Raw genomic sequence first — 17,802 nt, 5'->3', positions numbered from 1 at the left:
ATTCCCCTCTAAGAAACCAGCAAGTTGTATCACACTGGACAAACGCAGAATTTACAGCACTCAAGTGGTCTCTCTACAAAATATTTATTGGTCACAGCCACAACATTGAATTCTCCACATAGGTAGTATTTTGTGACAAAGCATAATTTGACTTTACGTATTTACACTCACTGGCAGATACCACCGAGGAGTCCAACTCCCTACAGCAGCTCACGACCACAGAGACCAGTTTCTGAAAGGCTCACCAGGTTCCTGCCCCGACCCAAAACCAAGGTGAAGTCTCTTAAAGTGCTAAAATAGCCAAGAGGCATTGGAAAAAGATACCCTGCTGCTTCCAAATTAGTCACTCAATTGCTCCTGCACCCTCCAAAGCACAAAGGGACTGGGGCACAAATCCAGGACCTGGGAGCTTCAATAAAATAATAAAAATCTTTCAAGACTGACTTGGAGAATGGCACCTGAAGTCTTCTACAGCCCAGGCAGATGCTCTCAGCCACCACACTGCTTACTCAAGAGGCAGGCTCTTGAGTCTCATTTCCCCCTTGTTCAGAAGAAAGGTACATCCCAAAGAACATGGGGATGATTTACATGTCAGATTTGGAGGGGGGATGCTGTTTGCTCTTGGCCCCTCTGTCAGACCTGGGAAGGCTGTTTCTCATCAGATCTGTTTCTCATTAGCTGGCAGCCCTAAAGAACACAGGAACTGCAGCCCTGGGACTCCTACAGAAGCACGTAGAAGCTGAAAGCTAAAAGCTTTATTCACCGTTCCTGTCCAAATATCTGAAACACACAATCCTCATGTTCCCTGACAACACTTGGCACATTCTCCTCTTTTAAAGCCAGATGGAAAGCATTCCATGCTACATCAACAGAGATGTCTCTGCCTCTGTGGGTGGCAGTGGGCCCTGGGAAGGCACTCAGCTGCCACCCTGAACACAGAACTAGTGCATGAGCCTGAACATCCCTCTTCACTCCAGAAAACCACTGATGTGCTTGTGTGTGTATCCTCCTAAACCACTCCTCTGGTTCCCTTTCCCTTCAACATTCCATGCCACAACACACCATGTTTTACAACACTGCAAGCAGAAGAGAGCTGAACAACAACCTCTAGACAAGCGCTCAAAACCACATTAACAGAGAGCTTTTATAGAATAAAAGACTTCCAAATGCTTCCCTCTCAAAAGTAACAAGGAATATGGCCGGAGGCTATCTGTTCACTTCCTCGGGCAAAAGACTCGAAAAACCTCAAAGATAATTTACAACTGGACGCTGAAGTTGGACTGTTAAAACACACTACAAACCCCAAATATCTGTATTTTACAAAGCACTGCAAATACCAACGAAGGTAAAATAGCACCAAACAGCCTGAAATGCAACACTGCTGAGTTAAAGTGACTGAGGCCCGCGAAAACCACCTCCTTTTGCACGGGGCAGCATTATTTATAGGCGATGGTGGGACAGCACAGAAGAGGGGTGGCACGAACCCCTCATCTGCATCTCCAGCAGCAGGCCTGTGTGGCAGAGGGAAAGCATCCATCACCCTGCTGGAGGGTGGCAAACTCACACTGCAGACCTGTGGTTAGAAATGCCCCGTGTGGCAGCAGCAGCAGAGCCACAACCGCAGCACAGATCGAGCACCACGGTGTGAGCCTGCCCCGTGTGGGCAGTGCTCCTGCACTGCCGCAGGCGAGTGCTGCAACCTGGACGGAACCAGCAGCACAGAAATGCTCAGTGCTGCAACCTGGACAGAACCAGCAGCACAGAAATGCTCAGTGCCTGTCCCCAGCTCTTAGCACAGCACCTTTCCGTGGACAAGGACTGGGAGGGGACTAAAAAAAAGGCAAAACAGAAACAGCTGTTCTACAAGGCATTTACTTTTCCAGGGAATCATAACGTGAACAGTATACAGCTGAGATGAACTTTGCTGTAACAGGGGAACATCAGGAAACTGACCCAAGGAAAATGCTCCAGCATGGTTTGCCAGAATGTAGTGGCCCTGGAGAGCAGAGAGAACATGCCTGTTACTGTCTTGTCACCTTGCCAGCTTTTCATATTTATGAGCAGGGAAGCACAAGTGACTGGGCAAGGGAAAGAACAGACTTCCCAAGCACGACCCCAAGTGTGTTTGGAAAGGCAAGAATACAGTGAACACTACATTTTTGCCAGGCCTGTCCCAGCTTGCTGGTGAATGCATCCCACTGAAGCAGCATTTCAGGAAAAAACACCTGGAACTGGGCTTGAAGACCAACGAGCCAGCTTTTCAGTGCTACAAGCCCCTGAGGCAGGAGAGCATGTCCCTCCCCATCTCTTTGCAGGGGCATTCCTTGGAGCAGGGCCACAGCAAAGCAGAGTCAGCACAGTCATGCCTAAGATTTTTAAAATTAATTTCTGAATACACCATCTGACAAAGGATGCATTGCTCTTTTGAAGCTATCACCAAAAACCTGCAGACCAGTGCCAAACTGTGTGATGGACTATACATGTCAGTTTTACCAACAAAGGGATACCAGTCTAAGCCTGCTGTGGGATAAATTTCATGGAGCTTATTTACAGATCAGGGGGTGGAAAACTGCATCGGTGAAAGTAAACAGCCTAGACACCTCACATTACTGGCCCACATCATATTCTTTTATATCTAAAAGTAAAAAAATATGGCCCATTCCCACTGCCCACCCACCCCATGATATTTACAAGTAAGATCAGCCAAGATGGTACATAAGGAAGATACACAGGCAGACTGTGCTCTCAGTCTCAGTGTGGTTTCTCCATCTTCTTCTGACAGACTCCTTTATTGCTCGGGACACTGGCTGGACCTCAGCAGTGCTGTCTGCACCTCCAGGATGTTGACACAGCAAACAGCAGGGCAATCTCTGACAGTGGATGAAACCTGTGCAGTTGCACACTAAATTGCCAAAAAAAAAGGATGACAAGATGTATGAGGTACATTCACAGCTACCCACACTTCTGGTGCATGTTCCACTGCAAGAGAATCCAGCATCTGCCGTTGAAAACTGTCAGTGTTCACATTTGGCACAGAAGTATTTGCATCTGTGGACTGCAGTGAAACCAGAGATCCCAGACGTTAAAAACATGCACTTATGGAAAGCAACTGCACGCTCCACATTGGAACATCAACAGCCTTGTGCATTTACAGCAGGAAAACACATAATTACAGCTTTAAAAAATGCCACCAACATTTTGTAGATAAAACAGACTTCACGGCTCTAAGAAATAACACTGTGTCAGTTCCATCTTAGGCTAAAGCCTGCTGGGCATGGACTGGCAGGTAAGAGCTTGTAGCATACTGCTTCTTGAGTGTGCCAGAGGCCAAGAGGAGCAGTCCTCACAACGGAATGCTGTAGATAAAGGTAAGACATGGAAAATATGCAGGAACAGGAACACAGTCTAGGAGATGTAGGCAATTCCAAAACTATGCTTGCAAACTTGCTTGTGCTGCTGTTAGCAGTATGGGGCCACCTGACAGCAGCTGCAGCGTAGGAATTAGTCGTCGATAGTTGGCAACCAGAAGGCCTAGAGAGGAAAGAAAACATCTTTTCACAGCAGAACTCAAATCTCTCCTACAGCACCCTGTAGGAGCTGCCACCTTCTGCAAGCACACATGAGAAGCACTGAGACTTGTCAGATTCATCTCTGGAAGGGTCAGCACCTCATGGAGCTCAGAGGAATTTAAAGCCCATTTCCTTACCATATTGGAACATGCACTAGCGAAAGTCATGAATTTTGGATTGAACTGCAGACAGGTTATAGGACCTGTGTGTTTTCCATCTAGGACAGCCACCTTCATCCCACTTTCTCCATTCCAAACATGGATCTTCCCATCCTCTGAACCTGAAGGTAGGAGTGGAAAACAAGATATGGAAGATGCACTGGAGAGGTCAGCAGAAGAAAGGAAGAACATCTTTTTCTGTCAGAACTTTAGGAACAGGCAGGTCTCAACTTCATAACACAACCTTTAACATTCTCCAAGTGTCACCAGGGCATGTACAAAACCTCACAGAGTTGAAACACCTATATGCAAACAGCAAGTTTGTATCTTTGCACTGCAGAGACTCAACTACACAACAGGGCAACACTCTTCAGGCAAAGATGTTAACTACTGTCACCCAGTAAGAAAGGAGATCTGACACCTCCAGCTGTGGAGGAGAGACCCTGGCCAACCTGCACCAAGGTGCAGAGGCCAAGTGCTGGGGAAAGAGTCATTGTTCACACAAGTTCTCAGTTCAGACGCAGGTAAATGCCTCACTCAGTGGGCACAGAATCAAACCAAAGCCTTTACCATGGAAGGAACCAGATTTCAATGCACTAAGCCAAATATCAGAAGGTCCCCTGGAAATATGGACTCGCCACATTACTATAATGGAACAAGTTTTTCACGTTAAAATTACATTTTTCAAACTCTGAGGCTGAGAAGTTTATATTTTTATAATTCAGTTTTGCTTTAGACTAATTTTAAATAGGACTCCTAATTAGAACGCAAAACATTTTCTTCTGCTTCTGTATTTAGGTCTGCAGCCTTTCAGGAAAAAATTAAGAAGCAGAGGATGCAACTTAACCATATGTAAAAACTGAACAGGAATAAGTGGTTTGGAACTTCTACTACTGTTTTAATTTGGAAGAGCACAACAGGAAGGTAAGTATGTGCAATAAAGTGCTCTCCAGGGACAAACGAAACAAAAACCCCACCCCTCTTCTCTGCAATCAGGAAGTTCTCAGCCAGAACAAAAGAAAGTAAGTTTTGCCAAGACCATCACTCATACAAGAAAAATGAGGATCTGGATATCAAATTACCACAAGGTTAAACATATTTGATATATCAGCCACAGAAATATAAAGAAGAAAATATAAAGTTCTAGGAAGGGGCAGCACCAGCCAGACCATCTGACTTGTGTCCGAAGTTCCTGTTGGGCAGCAGGTGACTGAAGGGCTCATTGTGGGGTGCCCAAGGTGCAGCACCAGACTGCACAGGAGTTTCAGGCTGATTTTCTCCAGCTGCTTCCCTCAGGAGTTCATATCCCATCATACACTGGGAGCCACCATACTGATGCCTACAGCTTCTATCAAGGGTTAAGAGCTTGTTCCACAGACATGGGGATTTACAAGAGCCACATGAACAAACTGCAGCTGCCCCAGAACAGCCCTGGGGGTGTACAAAGGCACCAAGCTGCAAGACCAGTCACCCAAGCACAAACATGTGCTTTGGTCATCAGGTAACAGCCACAACACAGCCACAAAACGCTGTGAGGCAGCACATGAGGGCGTCCTAGCCACAGGGAGAGGACCACTAACAAACTGTGTGACCAGTTTTCCCACACTACAACAGTTTCCTGGTTTCTTAGCTGTTTTGGAACAGCATTTATATATAGGAAAAGAAGAAAAGACTTCTTGCAGGCTTTTTTACGTTTCAGTCTAGAGAACACTGAGCAAGCTAACAAAACAGAACACTGCCAGTGCAAAAAAAAGCTTACAGCTGCATTGTATTATTTAAATACATTCTGTTTCCCAACAGACACAGCTTTAGCCCTACGTAACACGGCTAATTTCAGAGCACTGAAATTCTTGCCAAGAATTATCTTACCTATCATGATGAACTGAGAGTCTGGTGTGAATGATGCCTCCAGCGTGACAGCCTTACTATTGTTATAACCCTATGGCACAAAACAGGAGAATATGTAGTAGAGAGCGTGTCCACAGCAATCTCACAACCAAAGGGCACCTGCTCCCCAAACTAACACCAGGTTTTCCAGCAAGTACCAGAGGCAGCAGGCTCACCCCAAACGTGTGCAAGACAGCTCCTTTGAAGGCGTCGATCAGCCGAATGAAGCCGCCGTTCGTGGAGATGAGGATGAGTTTCCCATCATTGCTGAACTTCAGGCCTGTCCACTCACACGTTCGGTCATATTGCATCTTAAATGTGGCAAATGGCCCCTGCAGAGAGAAAATAGAAACATGAGCAACACTGTTTGCTCATAATCCTGTTAACAACAATCTACTTTTAACCTCAGCACAGGAAAACAGCTTAGATTTTGTAAAAGAAAAGCCTTAGCCCTAAGATACCAAAAGACAGTGTCAAGGCAAACATATCTCTCCATGTATAAGTTGCAACATACGAATCTAGTTTCCAAAACAAAAGCAGAGTGCAATAGGCTGCTTCAATCCAACAGTTTCATACTCCACCACAATCAACAGCACAAATTAAATTAAGGTAGGAACAGGTTTTCAAACAAGGCTGCTAAATGATTTGAGGCAGTGTAATCATCGTGAGTTTTGAGAACGATGGACCCAACTATGCTCAGTGCTTATTCAGTTCAGCTGACCAAACCAGTACAGTTTCCTTTGAAATTTCCATCCTTTCTGACAGTCCTGGCTCAATCTTTGCCAGTGTTCTTCCAGAATAAGCAGCAAGGAAAGAAAGGCCAAAACCACAAAACAAAGAGCCTGAACTGTAGTTTGGAGCAGGTTCAAGTGTTAGCACTTGAACAGGGGTTAAGAGTGTACCTCAGGATTTGTATCTCTGTCCATGAGATGTGTGTTTACTGAGAACTCTCTGGATGCCAAGGAGGCACCTAGACAGCAAGCTCGAGTACAAAAATCCAGCCCCTGAGCATCAAGTTTAGATTACTTCTTGCAAGATAAAAGCTGTAAAAAGGGAAGTCAGGGTACATCACCTTGTCAAAAGAACGGAGATCATAAAGCTTCACCATTTCAGAATTGACTCCAGCAGCAAAAATCAACCCTTCTGGGTCAAAAGAACACACTGGCTTCCCTTGGAGATGCATTAAACCCTAGAAATAGAAATAACCAGAATTATTTTGCAAGATTGATGCTCACATTTCTACCTCCTCTCTTTGAGTGAGCAGAACAGCACACGAGGGGTGAAATTAATTTCACTTGTAAATAATGAGGTTTTACAAAGGTTCGAAACTCGGCTTTCTCAACTTTAGGTCATCGTATAATTTGCTTCAGTGACAAAGTTTACACCAAAACAAATGAAAAACTCATTCAAGGTGTCATGCACTCCAAAAGTCCCCAGAGAAGGGAGGCTCATGTGGCTGTGTTAATAACCATACCCGGCAGCACCACAAAACACTGCTGCTGGGATCAACAGCAATGCTGTACCACTTATGGCTGCACAAGAGGGAAAAAAAAGTACTTTGAAAGCAAGGGAGCATCACTGCTGAGCTTCACATGCCTGTTTAATGAAACCTCATACCTGCTGGAAGCCAATAGACTTTACATATGTTACAGATATGTACTATAATATTGCTCTTTGCAAATATTAAAATGAATACTGTATGTATTATGTTGGAAAGTTACGCTGTATTAAGTAGTGCTAAATTATTGTGCATTAAGTTATGCTCTTTTAAGTAGTGCTGTAATAATCTCTTTTAAGTAGCATGGTAAATATAGTTATAGCATAATATTAAAATAGAAACTATGTGATGTAAGATACTTTTTGTAACTAGCTCAAGGAATGGAAAAGATAATCAAGAAATTTTTCACATTATCCTATCTGGATAGAGATAACAGCAACAGACACCAAGATCCCAAGAGAAGAATTATTGCTTCCTTATCAAGAAAGCTCAGACTCTGAGGAACCAAGAAGACTGATTTACAAGATTGGGGGGGTGGGGGTGAGGAAAGCTAAAATTAAGCAGAAACACCCCAGTTTGAAAGGAATGTATGAATCATGTATGAGATCTATGAATATGCAATAGGCTATTACTTTTAAGGGGTAATCCTTTGTTAGCAAGGTGTGCTTTGTGGCAGTGCCAGGCACCCCCCCACATCAGTAATCCTCTGCTTTTTATTGTTTCTTATTGTCCTAATTTTTATTAGTATTTTCATTACTATTACACTTCTAAAATTTTAACAAAAGTGAATGGCATTTTTCACACATATTAAAATTGACAGGTTACTACCAGTGCTTATTTTCAATGTTACCTCTTCCTTAAGTCACATAGTAAAAAAAAAACACTTGAGAAAGTTTGTTAAAAGCCAACAAAATATGTAATCTCCTGTATCCTGACTACCAGTCTGTGCATGTTAATCAAACATTTTTATGGACTGTATGCACACAAACAAGAACACATCTTTGATTAAATCCATAACACATTTAACAAGTTTCTGCATTTTTATTTCTTTCTGCATTCCTCTTTAGGTAAATCTAGAGATTGTACTACTTCTCTTCTTTCCCTCGTAGGTCTCTGAAGGTGAGGCAGAGAGCTCAGCCAATGCTCAGGGCCCTGGTGAGTGGGCCAGCTCTGGTTTCCCGGGAATATTCCCAGGCAGTGTGGCTGCCATCTCACGGACCAACTGAAAACTACAAGTAACATTTCTTCAACCTGTTTCCCAAACTTGGCTGGATGCAGCTTCCAGTTACAAGTCCCAGTTTTACCATTCTTACAAGTTCAGGTATTAGCATAAGTCACAGAATTGCTACTGCACTTACAACCCTGTCTCATCTGCAGCAACTTGGAGATGGAGATTCATCCCAAGGGAAACCTACATGCTGGAGTTAAAGGCATACTCCCAAAAAAAAAAGCAGAATTAAGAAAAAATTAAGAAAAGGCTTAGTTTGAAGAACAATAAAAACATTTTATAAGAAATGTAACTTCTTTCTCTTTCATTTACAGTTCCATCACCTGGAACAAGCAAGAAGCCCTCTCTCATAAGCAAAATAGTGCCAGAGAGATGGGGATATGAGAGCACAACACTCTGTACCCAGATACCAAGACAAAACAACTCAGCACCACTAAAGACAGAAATTCTACTTCCAATCTTTCATTCCTGCCACTGCTGCCACTTCTTGTATTTTTCTCAGCTCTTACAAGCCTGCTTCCACTAAGAAGAGTAAAGTATTCCAGAAAAAATATGTAAACAAAAACAGTTTTGCAGTCTTGCTATCGAGTCAAACCTGCTCACAAACAGTTCTGATCAGCAACAGAGGTGATGCAAGGAGGTGGCAGACCATATGGCTGCTGTGTTACTTCAGATCACCAGTTTCTTCATCAAATGTAATTGCATCAAGGCACCAATTTTAGACACACACTCAAACACTCAGATAACATGAGTTCTCAACACAGGAGGGATGCCAGCTCTGAGAGAACATCCTCTGCACACGGTAGCAGCCTGATGAACAAGCTGATGACACCCAGCCCTTCTCTTGTTTCATCAGCTGTGGGTGTTATTCTTGCCCTCCCCAGTGCCTCTCCAGCAGAGACACAGGTGAGAGCAAGTGCTGTGACACAATGTGAAACACGCACACACACTCTGCACAGAGATGCCTGACCCAGGCTCCTTCAGGAACATGTCAACACTACATCAGCAGCACACACTTCTGGCAGTATTTTTAGTTTGTTACAAACACTCATCCATTTTTTTATTCTTCCAACTGAAAATCCAACACGTTGTGCACATGAATTCTATAACCTACCTGGCAATTTGGAGAGCGGAGATCCCAAAGACGAATAGTTTTATCCAGAGATCCAGAAATAAAGGTATCATCCACTGGAGACATTGAGAGAGCAACCACTCTGCAGTACAGAAAGCCACATGCATCAGAGACAAACCGAAGAAGTGAATGCAGCAACACCCACCCCAAGAGTTGTGAAAAAACCCATCACTGAACTAAGCAAAAACCAGCATGAACCAAGTACAATGGAACTCAAGCCCATTACCATTCTTTTTTCAATTTCTCCTGCCCTGTCCCCAAGCCACATCTCACCTTTTTGTGTGCCCTGGGAAATAGCGAATATATTTGTTGTCATGCAGGGAGAGGTATCGGATTGTGTCTGAAACACAAACATACCATAAGCTTTATTATACCACCAGCCCAAGGTTATCTGAAAGAGATCACACAGTAACTTGTTCCAAGTGCAATAGTAATCTCACCACAGTGCTTTAAGTCTGGTAATTTAATTTCAAGTAAGCCTATGAAAGAGAATGAAGTTAGAAACAAACATAAACTAACTCAGTTCTTAAGCAGAACTGAAAATCAGGCAACAGGAAAAGATACTTCCCACAGTCTGGAGTCATGCTACATTTTAAAAACAACTGTCATGTGATTTATGTAAGGTAATTTCAAAGGTGCTAAAATTTAAGTAGCTGCAGGTTTTATTCCATTGCTCTCACAAAATGGAGAGTATCAAATTTACAGAGTTGATGCTACCACTCTGTATTGCTTTGCAGCATGAATATTGCTCTCTTTCCTACATACACAATCAGCAAACAAATCTCCAACTAAGCAGTACACAAAGGAAACGTACAAATTCTGGCACTCAGCTAGAGATAAAACTGTAACTTCGAAGCCAGGACAAGATCATTAAAAAATTGCAAATCTCTCTTCTTTTTGTTTAATCTGACAATGAACAGCTTCACACTTTCCCTGCACTAAGCTCCAAGAAGAGGACCAAGTAACCTAAGCTTAGTGCACTTCAAGCAACCTTAACCATAAACAGAGTAGATAAGAGCACAACATTTCTCAAGTGCCAATTTTATCCTGAGTATAGGTGAACATACCAAGAGTAGCTCACAAGTCTGGAAGATGCTGTTGAGACTTCCTCCCCAAAATTAAAAAAAATTCCTTCTAAGAGGAAACAATTATTAAAAGACAGAAGCCACTTTTTAATCTTTGTGTGCAGACTCTGTACTGCTGGAACAACCAGTCCTGCTGAGGGTCAAGGACATTTTTACTTCTGACTCAGAAGAACATGTGCCAAGAGGATGCAACATGAACTGGGCATTTTGACAGTCAGAGGGGCTACTGTGTTCCATATGTTTTGAAAGGCTCATTCAGCGAAAGTTTCTATCTGTGAAAAAAATATCAAGTTCTCATTGTTGCCTGAGGTTGCTCATCAAGCTGAAATCAGAGGTCTAAACCACCCTCCAGTATCTGAGAAGCAAACTGAAGCTGACCGAACGAGCTGGAAATGTGGTACAGGTGACAGTTCTGAAAAGCTCTAAGTGACCTGAGGTGATTATCCAAAATACAAATCCCTAATACCAGTGTCACATCCCACACTGGATAGAACCAACGTGCTTCAAACTTGCTGTTAGGACTCATCTCTAGTTTCCTAGAAGCGTCGTTACCTGCTCTCCGAAGTATCCGTGCAGAATTCCATCCTCCTTTGCTAAGGAGGAAGCACTGGGCAGTTGTGCTCCTCTGTGCTCCTCGCTGCTGGCAGTGCTCTGTCCCAGGCAAGGCAGTGGCCTGTACAGTTATCTCCTGTACCGGGTGGTATCATAGACCCTCAAACTGTACAAACTACTACCTCAGCCTGGGATCAGGCAACACGGATTAAGTGCAGAGGTCTCGAGGAAATCTTCACAAGTACATTGCATTCAACAGAAAAAAGCTTGCACACAAGCACCAGCATTCCTATAGAATGTTCCTGAGGTAATTTTCCCTCCCCATACCTGCAAAACAGGTTAATACAATGCACCTTGCCCGTGACCACATGCATTAGGGACTACAGAGTACCAGGACTCCTACAGAACACACTGTTGGTTTTCTTAGGGTTACAATTTGTAACAGCAACAAACGTTCTCACATTGTCTCTTTTTTTTTTTTCTTCTAATTAAGTGTTCACCATAATGCTACCCTGCAGCAGGAAGATTTAAGTCTTAAGGCTTACCAGTGCTTATACACAAAATCTCAGTAATCAAAATGGCATTAAAATGCTTCATTAGATTGTTAATTATTACTTATTATGAATTAAATAACAGCCAAATAAAAATGTGACATATGGTAATAATATAATTTAAAAAATAAGTAGGTTCTGAAACAGACTAAAAAGGCATGTGCTTCCTGTGACACTTTTAAACCTTTCACACCATTAAATCCAATTCTGGTGGAGACTTCCTTGTTCCTCTAGTTTCAGGCCCAGCTTGCTCTAGTTTAACGCAGCTTCCTAACTCTTAACTTCCATCTTCTGTAAATTCACAGCTTTTGCAATTCCTTTAGTAGCCCTGCACACATCACTATGCATCTCTACTGTTTAGTTTCATCTGTGCAAAGGAAAAACCAAACCAAAACCTCTGCTACAGAAATGATGAGTCTACAAGTCCAATATTAAAAGCCATTTGTTAAGTGCTGCGCTAAAAGACATGGTCACTGCAAAATTCTCAGATTTTGACTGGAACAAACAAAACCAAGACTGAGCTCAGTGAATTCCTCCAGGCTTGGCTGGAGTTGGGTTGAGCTGCCTGAAGCTGCTGCCCTCCCCTCCTCTGCAGCTGAGCTGTGTGCACCAGACAGAGCTGTGGCATTCGGCCCAGCTGCTCCTTCCACCTCACTCACATAAGAAATGAAGGTGCAGAGGCCCATGACAGCACTGACACCAACACCAACTGAAGAGCACAATGAAGAACCCCAGTTCTATCCCCCCAACAATGTTTAACCCCTCAGTTATTGCAGCAGTGAACAAACATGTAAGGCAGCTCAATGGACTAGCACCAAGCTGTGCATGAGTGCTGGACATTAATTCCTTCCCCTGCCTCCGACAGAATTGTCATCACTGAAGAGTTGTTATAACTTTTCCCCCAAATCTTTAGCACTAATTATCCAGACATGCAGTGTAAGGAGATTAATATGCTCCACTCCAGTGGATCACTTACCATCTATTTTGTTGGAGCTGTACACAACAGTGTTGGCAGCATGTGTGTATCTGATGAGGTCCACTCCATACTTCTTACTGTACAGGGTCCTCTTTGGTCTATCAGGAAGAAAGCAGAAATAATTGCACTCTCTGCAACAAAAAAATCTCAAAACAAAATTCACATCAACAAGGCCTGCTCCCACTGAGGCATTACACGGTTGTTTCAAGAAGTCAGATGTTTTTATACAAAGAAAAGCTTTTGTATTTTATCTTCAAACAAGGATCTTGTTGTTTCTCCAAAACTATCCCCAGGCTTGAGGAGGTAACACCTGCTAAATGCATGTGTCTCCTCCAAAAATTCCCTTTCCTATGACATCTACTGCAAAAAGAAAAGGAGGAGCTACCATAATGAGCACAGCAAGGAGCACTGCCTTACTGTGCCCTTGCCCATTCAAATCTCCCCATTCATCTGCTGCTTATTTTAGATTGAGTATAATTTGTCTTTGTTCTCTGTTACTTCAAAACCTAGAACAGGGTGTCTCGTTCACGGGGTATTAACCCAAACACCCAGTCATCTATAACAGACATAGCAACATAGGGACTTTTCCAAACTACTGCAGAATTATACTTATATCCAATCTTAGGGAAAGAAACTTAAACTTAACATTTTGCAACAGAATGAAAAATACGAGTGCAAGCAAACACAACTGACAGAACTGGGGGTCTGGTAAGCAGGTAATGCACTGCAGTACTAGAAATTCAAAGTGCAGAGTAAGCTTGGAAGCAGCTGGCTAATCAGGGTACCTCACAGCAGCGGTGCCTGCTTGAGCAGCGCAAGGTCTCCACCACCCTCCTTCCCCTTCCATCTCCAACCGAGGGAGCACGAAAGTTTCAGGGCTGGGCAGTGGAGCAGCGAGGGTACTGATCAACGCCAGAAATGCCCTCTCTTCCGGAGTTATTTTTAATCCAGAGACTCACAACTCTGGTTATTACACAGGCCCACAAAATATTTTACCCACACAACCAAAGACAAACAGCACGGGAGCGGAAACAAACAGCAGGAGCACTCGAAACCAATCCTGCTGCCAAGACCAAAGTTTGTCAGGCTACACCTCAGTCAAGGTACTCCTATTACACTGGACTTTTTCCTTTCTTCATTAGCCTCAACCTGACACACCCAAACAAGAGCACAAGTTGGAGACTTTTCACATCAGAACAAAACCAGACATTCATTCTTGAATATCAATTCTCAAACAGCAGAAGCCATAGGGCTTTGACTTCAAACAAACTTGCTGGGGACAAGTTCCCATGAAGTGAAAGCCAATACAGCAAGTGCAGTGAGAAGCCACACACCACCTGTACCACAGACTAAATCTCAACTGATTCTTCCCCAGTAGCTCCAGCAGTGTTTTAAATTGTTCTTCAGATCCAGACATGCCACACATTGAAAAAACACACCAAATTCAAATTTTGACACACTCTAACATTATGCATGATATACTTCCTCACACTGCTTTCTGAAGTTACCTCACCCATGCTGTTGACCAGTCTGGTGGGAATAAAACCTAACAACAAATCAAGAAAAAAATTCCCAATCTCAAAATATATTATAGATATTAGATTCTCCCATGTCTAGTTTGGCTTTTCCTTTTCTATTACAAGTTTAAATCTCAGAAGATCTATTTAGAATAAATTAACATAGAGAGAGACAATAAAGATCAACAGACAGACAAAAGCACATTTACCAAAAAGAAGAAAAAAGAATTCTGTGTTCTATAAAAGGTGAAGTTTTCATGTAAACTGATACAAACAGAAGTGTGTCACTGCACACAAGACATGTTGCCAGTCAACTATTTTAAGCACCAACAAGAAAAAGAAGTACTTTTAAACAACAAATCACAATCAATAAAACAATTCCAAGGTCAAGGTCAATCTGTGAAGCCCACCTACAAAAAAAACCCAATACTGACAAAGAAAAATACAAGATCTCAGGCAAATCTGCTACAAAGATGAAACAAATCACAGGCAAGGTTTCCAGTATCATTCATGGCCCGGTTTGAATCACTGCTGCTGTGGGTAAAACATCACCACAACCAGGAAGGTGGGTGTGCCCAGCAAACACCACAGTCAAGCAGCAGTCCAGATCTGTCCCTTCATTTGTTTCAGTAAGTCACAACTGATACACACTAAAACACAAGCTAAACCTGTACTGGAGCATCATTCTACCACAGCAGGTCACCGGTGTGCAGGCAGGCTGTTCCCAGCCTCAGGGATTGCTGTACATCCCAGCACACAGCTGTCCTGCAAGTTCTCACAACCCTTCCTCAAGTCCACACAGACTCCAGTGAGCCTCTCAGTCACGCTTCTGAGCCAGCCCACGTGCAGGGATTTGGTGAGGCAGGATGGGTTAAAAATTTAGTAACAATTTCGTTGTTTGCACACTTTGAAATAGAAATGGAACCTCAGGACCAAAATTATTGGATGCCCATGTCAGTTGCCCAAGCCCAGAACAATACATGATAAGGAGATAATCTTGTCCTGTCAGCCCTTGGCTACAGAGCATTGTTTCAACTGTCCTGACACTGCCAGAAGCTGAAGTTCACCAAGATGGGGTTGGGCACACTCTCATAAAGCTGAACAACACATTTCAGTGTGGCAAAACAAACCAAACTGGGTGAGGATACTCCCAAAGTAGAACCAAGCAGCTGCATTTTAATCCTACCAGCAGAACTGCTCATTAACAGAGGACACACACCAGACTTCCCCACTTTTACACAGGGAAAGGCATTAATTTTCAGGCCATTTGATGAAGTAGGATATCCTGCACTGAACCCCAGTAAGCAGGACATTTCATTTCCTCCTGGCCATTATATCCATGCAGATGAAAGTTACAGGCTCTTGAAATTGTGATTCATAAGGAAAAATAAACCAACTACAAGCCTAAAACTGCCATAACAATGATCACTCAGAGATCTGAAATATCATCTTCACAAGAATTTCAAGTGACAAAGTAATTCAAAATAAAACCTTCCAGGTTAGAGAACAAGTGAGTCCTGCATCCCTAGCTACCCTTAAAAATGACAGCTACACTTTTAAGCCAGTTGATAGTGCATGAGAAGCTTTCAAATAATTTTTAAATTTTGTAACCACCAGAGAACTGCATCCTGACACAGAAGTTACCTTGAGAAACTACTCTCATTGCCATGCAGCACTGCAGCAGAGGACCACTGATCTACATTTAACTTAATTAAAGCAAACCCTCTGACTATAAAGCACATCAGGATCAGATGGAGACAGGAATGAAAGGGCCAAATGCCTCCCAACCCATCAAACTATTCTTTCCAAGTTTGAAAGGGGAAAGGCAATCAATACCATCTGCATTAACATCACTCAGCCCTGCTCCTACTGTATGTAATTAAGATCTGGGATACGATCCATGGCACGATCCATATGTATAGAGTTACCTGTTCTTACATAAATCAGAATTAAATATTTTCATGTCAGAGTTCATTCTAGCAGATGGGGAAGCCCAACAACTTTAATGTGTAAAGCAATCAAACTACACAGAAGTCTAAAATAACAGAATAGGTGTGCCCCCAAATAAAGAGAATATGTGGGAGGCAATCTTTAATCCCAGCAAATATGATGTCTTGGTCTGCTTGGAAAAGCAGGAGGGTTAGGAATACCTAGTTTACTAGAAAATATATACAACACTGACATATCTCTGTCTTGACACTCCCAAGCCATTTCTTTTTCATTCCCACATTACCTGACCTTTCTATTCCCTGTCCTATAATACACACACTTGCTTTCCTTTCACTTTTTGTATGGATATGATGCTTTCCAGTCCTGACTTTACAAAAAACCAACAACCTCAGAACTACATCTCTACACCAGTAAGCACAGGTAAAACTTAAAACCTGAAGGAATTTAAAGCAGACAAATGAACACTTGTATAAAGTGTGAGAAAGAGAAAGTACAGAGAAAGATTTTTAATGGCATAATGACACCATTTGGCTCAAATTGTTCCAACTCTCATAGACTACAAACTCCCCTGGTGTAGGTTTCCATCTTCTGAACAGGAGCACCAGATCTCAGGAGCTCTGCAAATTTCTGAGAGTTTATCCAAAAATCAAGATGAGCATCATATGATCAATGGTAGAAGAAAGATAAAACTGGACAGTTAAATGAGAAACAGAAACACACCCTCAACTCATTACCCCTAGGTAACAGAAATCAATCAATACCCTGATCGATTACATATAAACAGACAGTGTTTGAAGACACAGGGAAATCACACTGTGCTTTACAGACAGGGACACAACTAGAGAAAATTATTCAAAACACAGAGGATCACGTTTGCCTGCAGCGATCCAAGACACCACTTAGGAACCGGGTTTTATGGAAAACACCATCAGGTTATTAGAGTTGCAGTGATACACGCCACACCATCTGCACCTTTTGGCTTAAAGCATTTGGCAAAGAAGTTGGACTCAAATGAGGCATTAAAAGGACACATCTGCACATTGATCGCAACAACCACTTCTCTACTGATCAGCGAGACTTGAGCCCAGAGAAGCCCGAGAAGTCAGTTCCATCCCTGCAGCAACCCCGAGACCTGGAAATGTGGCCAGACTGAACCCTTTGGGCTTAGCAGCTGTTTAGCTCTCACAGAAGCGAACTTTCGCTCACACTCAGGAAATGACCACCACTGTCTCCAGCCTACCAAGATAACAAGTACACCCGCAGAGCAGGCAAACCCACGCTGCTGCCATCCCTGCCGCTGGGATTCTACTCAGAAGCCTACGCTGAAAAACAACTGGAGAGAAGCTCAAGCTGAAGCTCACCGGCCAGATCAGCGGGCACAGCTTGTCCCTAAAGGCCACCGCGGGCAGTCGCCCCTCACGGCCCCGCGCCCAGACCCCGAAGGCCGCAGCCCCCGGCCCCGCCACTCACTTGCCCTCCTGGCAGTCGTAGAGAACGATGGAGTCATCGTCGCTGCTGGAAATGACGGTCTCGCCGTTGGGGCTGAAGTCGAAGCAGTTGATCTTGTCCGAGTTCTCGCGGAAGACCTTAGCCACGCGGAAGCTCCGCAGCACGTTGTCCGTCAGCTTCATCCCGCCCGCCGGGCCGCACCGAGCGAGGGCGGCGGCGCTGAGGGCAGCCGGGCGGGGCTCCGGCGGGG

At 43.4% G+C, this 17,802-nt stretch overlaps 1 protein-coding gene across 1 annotated transcript; it reads right to left on the bottom strand.

Annotated features, from left to right (window-relative positions):
- Positions 1 to 68: 68 nt before the first annotated feature.
- WDR82 (WD repeat domain 82) lies at positions 69 to 17,802 on the bottom strand. The gene is made up of 9 exons (XM_041425744.1): positions 17,574 to 17,802; positions 12,637 to 12,734; positions 9,746 to 9,812; positions 9,455 to 9,554; positions 6,687 to 6,803; positions 5,791 to 5,946; positions 5,597 to 5,666; positions 3,707 to 3,849; positions 69 to 3,531 (listed from the first exon to the last, which is right to left on the bottom strand). Exons 1-9 carry the CDS (start codon positions 17,732 to 17,734, stop codon positions 3,502 to 3,504), a joined length of 942 nt encoding a protein of 313 aa, XP_041281678.1. The 5' UTR covers positions 17,735 to 17,802; the 3' UTR covers positions 69 to 3,501.

Source organism: Onychostruthus taczanowskii, unplaced genomic scaffold, assembly GCF_017590055.1.
Source record: "Onychostruthus taczanowskii isolate IOZ18803 unplaced genomic scaffold, ASM1759005v1 scaffold9, whole genome shotgun sequence".
Taxonomy (NCBI): Eukaryota; Metazoa; Chordata; class Aves; order Passeriformes; family Passeridae; genus Onychostruthus; species Onychostruthus taczanowskii.
The sequence above is the reverse complement of the archived record's forward strand: the minus strand, read 5'-3'. Positions and strand labels throughout refer to the sequence as shown.

Excerpts from the sequence above, each read along its gene's own strand:
- WDR82 (XM_041425744.1), bottom strand. The coding sequence starts at position 17,734 with ATGAAGCTGACGGACAACGTGCTGCGGAGCTTCCGCGTGGCTAAGGTC. Across the intron at positions 6,804-9,454 it reads TCCGCTCTCCAAATTGCCAG|GGTTTAATGCATCTCCAAGG; the intron begins GTAGGTTATAGA and ends TTCTATTTCTAG. Across the intron at positions 5,947-6,686 it reads ATCTCCGTTCTTTTGACAAG|GGGCCATTTGCCACATTTAA; the intron begins GTGATGTACCCT and ends TTCTCTCTGCAG.